This window comes from Teleopsis dalmanni, chromosome 2 (genome assembly GCF_002237135.1).
Source record: "Teleopsis dalmanni isolate 2A chromosome 2, ASM223713v2, whole genome shotgun sequence".
Classification (NCBI taxonomy): Eukaryota; Metazoa; Arthropoda; class Insecta; order Diptera; family Diopsidae; genus Teleopsis; species Teleopsis dalmanni.
This window is the reverse complement of record NC_051847.1, coordinates 195,088,873-195,101,080: the sequence shown is the minus strand read 5'-3', so window position 1 is coordinate 195,101,080 and position 12,208 is coordinate 195,088,873. Positions and strand designations below refer to the sequence as shown.

Here is a 12,208-nt window from a genome sequence, read left to right as displayed (position 1 = left end):
TGACTCTCTTAATGATAATAAACGGTACGAAATGTATGCTGTGGGTATGAATTAATGCTGAATGTTGAGTTTTCTTTTGTTGGAAGCAACATGTTCGAAGTAATGCAAGAAGTATAAAAGAAGAAGATATGTGTTAATTATTAATCAAAATAACAGTGAGTCAATGAAGAAATGCTACACAATTTCATTAAATATTTGTATGAATATATTTTTATATATATCTTGTTATTATTTTTTAAAATACTTTTTGATAACTTTTTTCTTATGCAAATTTTTTTTTCTATTTGCAGTCTATATGTGTATAACAATTTGACACTTGACGTGACCATGACTCTCGGTATAACATGGCGCTTAAACTGACTTAACATATGGTCGTTTTACGTTTTAAAAGAAGTCGAGATCATACTCGCAGCCAGACATTTTCTTCGGGGAGTATTAAATGGTGCGCTGACTATAGTTTTTTTAACCATTCAATTAATTTATCCATCAATCATTTAATTTATTATTTGTGTTAATAATGAAAATATGTATATATATATATATATATATATATATATATCGGCTTCAATACCAATACGATAAGAAATATCGTATATCTGGGAGAGGCAATATTCTAAGTGAAAAATATCAGAGGAAAGAATTTACTGCCTGGTAAAGTATATTCGTGATAGGAATACCCAAATGTCATGTATACGATAGGATGTTTGAGAACTTATAGATAGCGGAGTTGGAAAACTTGGTTTCCTATGTGGCCGGTACTCACTTCATCTAATTTTAAAGCGACACCCTTTTCTTCCGATAGGTGGAAAGCAGCGAAAGCCATAGTGTGAGACTTCAATCCACTAAAATCACCTCTTAGAAATGAAAAATGGTCAAATTTCAGCCATTGACCGTAAAGGTCAAAAACCGAAACTTCATTTCAGTTCACAAAGAAAGCTTAGTTTTTTGCAACAAATATACTTAAGCCAAAATTGGAAATAAGTGAAAATGGGGGCATAAATTCTGTGCAAGAGCTTTTTGTAATCGTTTCTGTTAAACGAGATTGTGCGAGACACGTGGACGTGATTCTTCAGATAAAGGGCCAGAAATTGAGCGAGCTAATACCTTATATTATTCAGTATGTCAATGGGATATATCGTACATCAGGGAAATGCAATATTCTAGGTTAAAATATTAGATGGAAGAATTTTATCGCCCGGTAAAATAACTTAGTGATAGGGATACCCAAATGTTATATTATCGATGAATGTTTGTGGACATATAGATAGCGGAGTTGGAAAAATGTCTGTCAACGGGTTTGTGCTTGTAAAAAATATATGAAATTTGAAATACCAAACAAAATAAAAGATTTTGTTATAAAGTAAAAAAAATTCCTTTCAAATATATTACTTTTTTCATACATTAATAAAAAAATTTATTTTTAATATTAAATATTACATATTTATATAAAATATTATTTATTTATATATTTATATTTATATATTTATATAACATTATTATATTCTGATATATTATATTTATATTATTTATTTATACATTTTGTTTTATGAAATTTTATTATTTCTCTTATATTTTTCTAAATTATAAGTAAAAACTTATGTATTAATCAATTCAATTTAAGACAGACAAAAAAAATTTATTAATGAAAAATAAACAAATTATATAAAAACAACTAAAATTTTAAATATTTTTTGTTTTTAGTTTATAAATGGGATTCTTCAATTCCCATTCCTTTTCATGTTAGAAAACACCCAAAACAAAATCAGAAACAACAGCAATACCTGTGCACAACATGTGAAAGAGAACGAGACAGCTATATGATATCAAAGGAAAATACAAATGTTCAAATTCATTATTGCTATTTTTTCTAAATGTGTCTACATCATCATTATTAGTTTTTTAGTGGTGTAGTGCGGTTGTGTTCCGTGTGAGCGCAAAGAGCAGAATTTAATTAATTATCATTAAAGTAATTACATCATTTATTTTTTAAAATATTGTAATTATTATTAAGTTGAGTTTATTTATTTAGTGTGATTGCACTCCACAGCATAAACCCTAATATTTGTTATTGTTTCCATCAAACAATTTCGTATGCAAACCAAAAATACTGAATACGTGAAAAAGTAATTAATATTTGGTGTTATTGTGTGCTGGTTTAATTATCTAATAAAATTTATAAAGTGATGTGAATAGATAAATTGCTACTTGCACATAGTTGGTGCCAGTGACAAGTAATAAAAATACGAATTAAAAAAAATTATATATATATATATACATGTAATGAAAACGGCAAAAGCAATAAGCGAAAAAACATCTCCCATCTTCCTCTTCTTTGTGCTAATAGGGCAAGTCAAAGCACAGGCAGCAGGCTGGCACAGGCAGACATCTTCTTTGAAGAAGAAGACCTTTCGGTTTTGTATACTTGAAAATCTGCTTTAGTACGATTTTTTTAATACACTAAGAGAAAATCGGAATACGCTCTTAAACTTATTAATTTCTTTTTAAATAATAAAAATGTTAATTAATTTTGGAAATTTTTGCAGTGCTGATTTTATTTGTTTACAATTTTTATTAACTGCTACATTTGTTGTTGCTGTAATTTGTGAATTCTATAATTAAAATGTCAGTGCATATGTGTGAGTGCCGGGGAGATGGAAATTTAATGATCATTCGCAATCAATAATTATGTATCATAATATTTGCAATTATTATTTTAGCAAATTTTTTTTTTTCTGTTGCTGTATTGCTGTGTTTTCTTTTTTGTTTTTGTGTTGTGTTTATTGCATTTAGTGTGTGCCGTGTTTGAGAGAGAAATCTAGTCAATTGCATTGTTTACACTCCTAAAGCTTGTGTCAACAGCCAAATTTGGCAAAAGCAATTGCATCCATAAACAACAATACGTACGACATGCGGGCATCGTAAAGGAAAACATAAATTAAATTTTTTTTGTTTTTATTTAACTTAACGAGTGGTGGTGGTAACCTTGAAAGACTCTAATTCACCCCTGCCGAGTGCAAGTTGTACCCGCGGTTGGTGGGTTTAATTGCCTTATGATGAATGTCTGTGGTTAAAAATGTGTGTTGTGCGTAACGATGATTTTCCACTTAAGCGCTTTGACCTGCATAAAATCAAATTTGTTCCATTGGCTGAGTATTGAACCCTTTTTGGGTTTTAGCTAACCGGCAAATTTTCAGCTGTTATTGGATTGATATACATACAAATAAAGTACAAGTGAAGTAAATGCAAATCTACTTTGTTTAAAGCTGGGTATTCTTCACTGTAAAATATTCTACTTTTATAAAAATATTTATTTAAAGCATTAAAATAATTGTTGTTATTGCTATGCCAATTTTATACATACTATTCTTTACCCCATCCATTTCTGTGGTTGTTACTGTCAATGACTTGAATTAAAAGTTAGTTCTTAACCTCTACTCCTTCTCTTAATGAAAAGCATCAATTGTATCGGTGGTAGACTTAAACCTACTAAAACTATTTCTCAAAAATGTCCAAAAGAAGCTTACTTCGAATATATTGACTTTAATAGAACGTCTAGAACATTAGGTGTACCCATTCTTTACAATTGAAATAGATATTGCGGAGTGACCATAGAATATATATAACCATAAATAAGATGGAGTATGTTTTACACTCCCATACAATGTATGTCGGTTAGTATTAAATATAAACTTTAAAAAAAATGTCCAAAAGAAAGCTTACCTCGATTATATTAACTTTAATAGAACGTCTAGAACACTACATGTAACTTTTGGTAAAATTTCCACAACGAAATTTAGTGAACCCACTCTTTACAATTGAAATAGATATTGCGGTGTCACAATGGAATTTATATAACCATAATAAAGATGGAGTATATATCACACTCCTATACAATGACATACATTGGTTAGTACTAAAAATAAAGTTTAATAGATTATCCAGAACACTAGGTGTACCTTCTGGTAAAACGCCCACAACCAAATTCAGTAAACCCGTTCTTTACAATTGAAATAAATATTACGGAGTCACCATAGAATTTAAATAACCATTATTCAATTGGGTTAACGAGTCACACTTTTCTACACTCTATCCTGATTAGTATTAAAAATGAAACGTGGCCCTATCTGTCGCTGATTTTTTTATTTTGGAACTAAGAAATCACTTCCTGGATTCCTGAAATATATATATGGTTTAATTTTAATCACCAAAATAACTCAAAGCGCAAAGCAAATATTGTTAGGATGTCGAATGTTAGAAACTCCAGAAAAATTGTATATTTTCTTACCAAATCTTCGAAATTAAGTCTTTTCCAAAATAAGGTGGTTAATGTGTAAAAAAAAAGTGAGTCAAAAGCAATAAAAAATCCACAGATCATGTAAAACTAAAATACTGCAGAAGTGAAATTTGATACCAACCAATAATGGCCTCAAAAAGTTCCTTAAAAAAGGCTACTATATATCAAAGATACTACAAAGGAATATATTCAATACTTATATGACAATGTTTCCATTGAATAAAGTTTATATTAAAGAACTTATATATATATTTAAATGAAAATCAGTGTTTTTGCGACTATAAGTTAAAAAAGTGAATTTTATTTCAATGTGTAAACTCGTTCTTTACATACTGTACATCATATGTATCTACATATATCTATCTATATAGATATATCTGACACAAACAACATAGAATTGACTCAGTGAAAAAGTATATCAAGGACAAAGCCTTAAAATTGTTCACAAAAGTTGATACGTTGCCCAACCCCGCTCTAACAAACCTTAAGTCCACCTCAGGACGCACAGGAAGGTATGCTGATCTACCGTCCGTTATCAGTTAGAAAATAAATAAATGATAATGATTCTAGTATAGTTAAAGTTTAGTGTGGGGCAGAGATAAGCCCCCAAGCCACAATAGAGTAAAAGTAAGCAATAGCACTAACTCAAATCACAACAACAACACAAACAAAAAATATGTTAATGTCAATTTAAATTTTATTTGAAATTCTATAATTTCTTCTAAGTGCTGTATGAATTTTTTTGTATCCATAATAAATTATAATAAAAAACAGAAAATATATATAGTAAATCATATAATTTTTATAATTCTGCTATATAAAAATTTTTGATCAAATTTTATTACTTAACTTAATTACCTGCAACTCTAAGTATTACTCATATATCTATAATAATAATATTACTATATATGATAATACTATATATAATACTATAATATTTTTTGTTATGTAATGTTTTCAGGTAGTATGGTATTATAATGTGTGAAAACTAAATCACTTATCCAATCGGATTAGCTTTGCATTAACACCAAGGTCTTGAGAAAATTGATTCGCCAAAATTGAGACCCCATGTGAAATGCCTGTAAGTATATTACACATACTTTCTATTATATTATATTATTAATAAAATATTTATTTGTTTTTATTATATTGAAGTATGAAAAATTCAATAAAAAGCGTCGACAATGGGAGGATAATGGAGTTCTAGAATTAATTAAATTATGGAAAGTTTGCGCGTATGAGTTACGCACAATTAAACGCAATGGCCATTTATACGTGGCTATGGCAAAGCAATTAACTGGCCTAGGAGTACCAGTGACTGCATTAGAAGTACATTTTAAAGTGAATAATTTAACTCAACGTTTTAGGTAAGCATAGAATTTATTTTAAAATAATTTAAATATATAATAAACTTTTTAATATATTCAAAATAACAGACAGGAGCAGAAAACTTATGAAGCAACAGGTATTATAAGTACCTGGAAATTTTATAGCCAAGTAGATGATGTTTTTAAAAGCTTGGCAGCGCATCAAGGCTACAAGTAAGTTAATAGAATACAATATGATTATTATATAAAATATTGAACATATTCATTAAATAAAATTTTAGTCGTGGTTTTAAGAAAGGTTGCGAAAAGTAGTGATATGCAACAACAAAAATTCTTTTAATATTATTTTTAGCTGTCCATACAGCTCTTTCGAGTCTTGTCAAATACCCATCAGACCTTGGACCTTGATCTTGAAATTATTTCTTATATTTAATTATTCGTCAATAATTTTTTGAGACTGCACGTACCAAGTCGTAGTTTTAATAAACGATGAGGTCTAGGCAGATAAAAGATTTTTGTCAGATTATTAGACTTATCTGGTCCAATTTAGATAAAAGTCGCAACAGCCCACTGCTTCAACTGAATCGGATCCAAGTATGATGCCAGTACTGACAGAACACTTCAGGTTCTAAAAACGGCTGACTCTACGTCCCGGAGCAATTCGTCAAAGACAACTAAGTGCTGTTTAACATCACTTAAAGTGGTTACACAAGCAGATCCCTGTGGGCTACAACAACAACTGGACAATTATTTAAAATGGATGCAATAAAATTTAGTCTACTTTCCAAATACTTTTATTAGGGCTATAACTCTGTAGAGAAGAGTCTTCATTTAGAGAGAACCTTCTCCTAGAAAAGAAGAAAAATCATAGTTGTCCCTTATCTAATTGACCTGACAGAACTGTTACTTTAAAATTAGGAACAAGGCAAACTTTATTGACCTGTCAGATTGGTTCTCTTTTGGTGGAATAGGGCAGTCGCACTTTATCAAACAGACGTTGTTTGTGCGCTATATGCTTCTAACTTTAAGGTGTCCCTTCAGATTTGGCAAACGGACTATGGCCTCATAACAGATCATTATATGTGCTTAAGTAAACATAAGTGGTCAAAGCAATCATTTCTATCCAGCCGTAACTTTATTAAATGAGCTTAGGAATTAGAAAATAAACTTCAATGCTAATACTAGAAGATATACTGGGAGATAATAAAAAAACTATTATCGTGATGCGTGAAATACTTTCCTTGCATATACATTATTATATCTTAATTAAGATAGATATAACATTTTGATTATAGTTTCATTTCAAAGCAGAAATGCGCAATTGAGATCGTGATATCCATATGAATTTTCTCTCTCGATTTTGTTGGATTCAATGTTAGGGAGATTTCTTGCATATTATGTCAGTTTATTATGCTCAATAATTGAGTTTTTTTTGTTAGTTCCATATGAAATTTCTAATTAGTAAGAGGTCTTCAGCTTTCTCCAGTTAATCTATTGTTCATTTCATATTTAACTTTCATTAATAAGAGATTTCCAGCTTTTATCAATTATTTCTAATATTTGTTCTATCATAGTATCGAAAAACTCCATAATTTTGGATGTGCTCTTAGTTTATTGTTGCTACCATTTAACCATAACCCATCAAAAAAATTGCATTTAATCATTATTCTTTTTTTTTTGTTTTTAGAGATAAACGTATTATGACACCAGCATCAAACCCAACAAACTTACCACCATCAGCAGAATCACCAGTTTGGAAAAATCAAATGTCTCAACAAGAGTTTAACAATAGTAATTCCGAAGGGTTTTACAAGTAAGCACTTTTATTATTCCATTACTGCAATCATATTCTAAACATATTTTTAATTTATTTTTGCTTAGCAGATCTGAATATGGAATGCACAGGCATTTCATGGATCACTCTCAACAACCACCGCCCAACACAGGCAATGAAGTTAATTTTATGGCTTCGACTGCCGCTGCAGCCGCCGTGGCTGCTGCATCAGCACGTTTAACTGATAATATGGATCAATTAAACACTGGAAATGCAGCAAATGGTGTTGTTCCAAATTATAACAAAGTGAAAAAATCGACCGATGATTATGACAAGTTTGTGGATATTGTTAAAAATATCGTAGATAATCATAAAAATACACCAGACAAAATAGATACGTTTGGAGATTTTATAAAATCGTATATGAAACGTTGGCCGGAGCGTATGCAAGATGAAGCCATCAATCATATAACAAACTATGTGGTCGTCAAGAATATGGAGCACGCCTTCAGTAATAGCAACAGCGCTGATGGTGTAAATAATAGACAATAATATAAGTTAGAACCTAGAAATTAAGTTAAGTAATTGATATATTTTAGCTAAGCACATTTGTAAGTTTGCAGTACAGTGTAGTTACTTAATTATAATTTTAATTAATCTTAGGTTCTATTACATGCGGTACTTTAAGTATAAATGTGGTATTTTTTTAAACTGATAAATGCCTGACACAACTCGTAATATGCATTAGATTAGCGTTTTATAAATAATCGCCTAAACTTTTTATATAAATTAATTTACGTTTAATAAGTTTTCGTATTGATTTTAACGTCTGCGAAATTTTTACATTTTTGACTGCTTTTTCTGTCAAGCTAGCAGTGCAGTCTCTCTTCACTGAGAAATGTAAGCAGTCAAAAGTCACTCATGTGACAAAGACTAGAAATCAGTAATAATTTACTTTACGATTTAATTTAAAATAAGACGTATTACGCAGCTTTACACTCAGCTGAGTGTAAATTTATCGGTTTAAATTAATACCGTTTATTTAATTGAATATATTTTTTTTTGTCTGCTCTGGTACTTTATTGAAGAAGCATATAGTTTGTATTTTTTTTACTTCTAAGACAGCAGCTATTAATTTTTAGATAAATCGTTAAGCAAAATGTAAAACGCTACAGATAAAGTTTAACTTTAATTTAAAAATACTCCTTATTATTCGATTTCCTTAAGTTTAGAAGTAGTTTTCTTTACATAAGTTGGTAATTAATTTACTTTAAAATTTGTTTTAAGAATTTTATTAAGTTAAAATATACATTAAAGTATTTTTTCAAACATAATACCGAATTTTGTTTTAAAGTAATGCTCTATACACACCATTAGTAATTCATTTTAGGATAAATGTTTATATTGTTTATGCTAATATTGGTTCTATGGACGGTATTAGGTGTTTAGGTCGATTTTTTAATCAGATATTTCTTATTTTAAAAGCATCTACGCTGAAAACAGCCAATTAATAATATATCCATATGCAGCTCTGCATTTTTCGACCCGTAACCACTACTTGTTTACCACCTTTATGCAGAATCTAAAATGCTTTCAGTTAAGGAGCACAATCAAATACTGTATAATATCTACTTGCGTGCTACAGAGATGTACATCCCAATGAGAACATGATCAGTCGAACTCCCCCTTCATGAAGAAGAGATCCGTCGATAACTTTCTTCGTATCATGAAAAGATCGACTTCTATTGCAATAGAACTAACATCATTGAAGTCGAATATAAATGTTAACTAATAGCTCCCTACACAGATGCAGTATCGTCTTCGAGTCTACGATTGCAACAAAAACAAAGTTCGTAACAGACTTCCTCCTGATGTTTCAAGGGAAGAATGACACCTTCCTTGTGCCGCAAGTATTTTGCTAGCCTCATTAGAATCAGGGTATAATTATATGCAAAACAATTATTTGTCACACATAAATACGTCAATTTCGTATGTGTGCCTCCAACTGAAGCTCGTATGATCCATTGAGGTGACAATCGGGAGTTTTTCACCTCGTTTCAGAGTGGTTTCAATTAAATTCCATGCAACTTACATCAATTTCTTATCAAACAACTTTTATTCATACTTACTCCCTGTCAAATCTATATCCTAACCTAATACGTCTTAATTTCTTTTAAGACATAAAAAACATGTTATATAGTTTCTCTCTGGCTACAACAACTAGATATGCTTGAATTTAATTGAACAATTCAAGTCCATATATTTTTTCCCAAAACAGCTGCTTACTAAAATAAAAAAGCAATCAAATCGATTACTTCATCTTAAGGACTTTTTGGATTGAACTATGATAGCGATATTAATGTTGATAAACGGTATTTAGGTGTGGATCTTTTATCAGATGAAGAAATAAGTCACCGTTAAGTAGGTTTAATTCTACGATTTATTCAACTCAGAGAATTGATAAAAAAGGTAAGGATTGATGATAGAGCGGGATAATAATATAATAATGAAAGAGAAGGCGTTGAACGAAGGTGATAAGAGATTTAATCTAACTTAACGAGTAACGCGAACATTAAGCTGTTTAATTTCAATTGTGGCAGAAAACAGCAAGTTGCTTACTATAGGCGCTAAGCGAGATATTGGTATCACTGTTGCAATCTGTCAAATGTTATCTTTTTATAAAACATAATAATATTTGTTATAAATAATAAAGCTAAAATTAAAAAGAATAATAAACTAAAAGCAATTTTCAAAATGCTCTTCCAATTCTGATTAAATTTAAAAATTATCTTTTGCAATTTAATTAATAATAGTTTAGAATACTTATGCTTGTATAAATATTAACTTGTTAGCACCCAATAAGTTAAAATATTTAAAAAAACTGTTTTGCATTTATCCTTTCTTTACGTGCTCTTAAAAATTTTTGTACATATTTATATGTATATTTAAAATATTTATTTATTTAAATATTTCATATTTGTGAAACGTTTTAATTTGTTTGAATTTTTGTTCACAATCTTTTGACATATGTCTGGAATATGCTTTGAAATTTTTGATGAAGGTTTACAATAGTAACTTATAGTTTGGTGACATTTTTTTGTGTAGTTGCTAAAATGTTTGGCCACTTCACAGCCAGGTGCTTCAATAGAGAGAGTAGTGTTGTTGTTTTGCGTACATTTTAGCAACTTTAAGCGAGCAACTTGTTGTTTTTTTGCCACACTTAAAAGCTTCTAAAACCGCATATTGTGTATGGATTCAAAAGCAACAATAATATAATTTATTTAACAATATTACTATTTATTTTTTTAAATTAATGCAAATAAAAATCGTAATATATATATAAATATTTATATGCAAATATTGCAATATGCAATATTATTTTATTAATTATATTTGAATAATACAACCCTTTTTGCCACGTTGCCAACTAAAAGTATACCAACAAAAATAGACAACGAAAAAAAACAATAAAATGAAACGTCAAAAACAACAAAATTTACAGTTTATCAAAAGTGAATCAGTAAAAATTTTTCGTTTGCTAGAGACTTGTTAAATGATGGGTGTTTCTAATTACGATGGTAAACATATTTTTGAAAGAAATGCATTTCATATATATTAATAAAACCTACTTTATAATGCGTAGTATTGCGAAAGCAAGCGCGGCATTTGGAGAATGAAATTGATCTCAAGTTAGTTGCATTCAGTAAAATTGGAGCAGGCACTTCAACTGCGCACAACACAACAGCTGACACATCACCATTGTTAGGAGAACATGTCTTCGATTCGTTGTCTGAAGAAATCGCACAAATGTTAGATAGGGTAAATAATGTTCAATAATATGTTAATAATGTTATTCCATATATATTAATTTGTACAATTGATGAACTTGTTGCGTGCAATATACTAATTTTTTTAATACTAGTTGTCTACGATAAATGAGACTATGTCAGAACTACCGGCAACAGGTGCAGCTGCCATGCATACATTGCAAAGGCATCGAGAAATTTTGCAGGGCTACAGACAAGAGTTCAATAAAATATGCGCTAATCATACAACTAGAATGGAGCGTGAAGAGTTGCTACGTGGCTCGGGATTATCTACCAACAGTCCGACAAATTCAGGCTTAAGTAGACGCGATATGTATTTAAAAGAGGGTGGACATGTAGCGAAGTAATTATTTTTAATTCAATTAAATTTTTTTGTAATTAACAAAAATCAATTTTTTAATTAATTTAATTATAGCTCAAATCAAATGATAAATGATCAAATAAATATTGCTATCGAAACCAGGGAGCATTTATTATCACAACGACAAGCCTTTAAACGTCTGCAGACACGTTTCAATGATATATCAAATCGTTTTCCACTTATATCGAGGTAATACCTTTTTATTTATATATATTATATTTAATTGTTACTTATTAATTCAATCTTTTTTTAGTTTAATACAACGCATCAATATAAAAAAGAAACGCGATTCTCTTATTTTGGGTGCAGTAATTGCAGTTTGTGTCTTTTTGTTACTTTTATACATATTCAATTGAAAATTGTGCTAAAACTGATTTGAACTGTTAACATCAGCTATTTATACATATAAATTATATTGTTTAATTTAAGTATATAACAAGTGTTATGTATAACTTTATTTTTAAGCACTATGTTTGCACGTTACTTCACATTTTCTCGGAATCATTTTTATTCTTTAAGTTGATAGTATTTTTTTTTGTTTTTGTTATCGATTGTGTCCAAAGTGTGATAGAAAAAAAATTATTATTCCGTTAATAAAACATTTATTTTAAAAGAAAACATATT

The 12,208-nt window shown here is 29.4% G+C and overlaps 2 protein-coding genes across 4 annotated transcripts; both read left to right on the top strand.

Moving 5' to 3' along the window:
• The first annotated feature begins 1,831 nt into the window (after positions 1 to 1,831).
• Positions 1,832 to 8,719, top strand: LOC119682878. Of its 3 annotated transcripts, none has more exons than XM_038096410.1 (6): positions 1,832 to 1,966; positions 5,256 to 5,375; positions 5,450 to 5,661; positions 5,731 to 5,835; positions 7,310 to 7,435; positions 7,504 to 8,719. In XM_038096410.1, exons 2-6 carry the CDS (start codon positions 5,370 to 5,372, stop codon positions 7,946 to 7,948), a joined length of 894 nt encoding a protein of 297 aa, XP_037952338.1. In that variant the 5' UTR covers positions 1,832 to 1,966; positions 5,256 to 5,369; the 3' UTR covers positions 7,949 to 8,719. The 3 variants fall into 3 exon arrangements, with proteins under 3 accessions (XP_037952338.1, XP_037952340.1, XP_037952339.1); XM_038096412.1 differs by having other exon boundaries at positions 1,838 to 1,966; positions 7,507 to 8,719; XM_038096411.1 differs by lacking the exon at positions 1,832 to 1,966 and adding an exon at positions 2,322 to 2,438.
• Positions 8,720 to 10,866: 2,147 nt separating this feature from the next.
• Positions 10,867 to 12,104, top strand: LOC119681164 (Golgi SNAP receptor complex member 1-like). The gene is made up of 5 exons (XM_038094274.1): positions 10,867 to 10,974; positions 11,040 to 11,215; positions 11,319 to 11,566; positions 11,639 to 11,773; positions 11,838 to 12,104. Exons 1-5 carry the CDS (start codon positions 10,950 to 10,952, stop codon positions 11,938 to 11,940), a joined length of 687 nt encoding a protein of 228 aa, XP_037950202.1. The 5' UTR covers positions 10,867 to 10,949; the 3' UTR covers positions 11,941 to 12,104.
• The last annotated feature ends 104 nt before the right edge of the window (positions 12,105 to 12,208 follow it).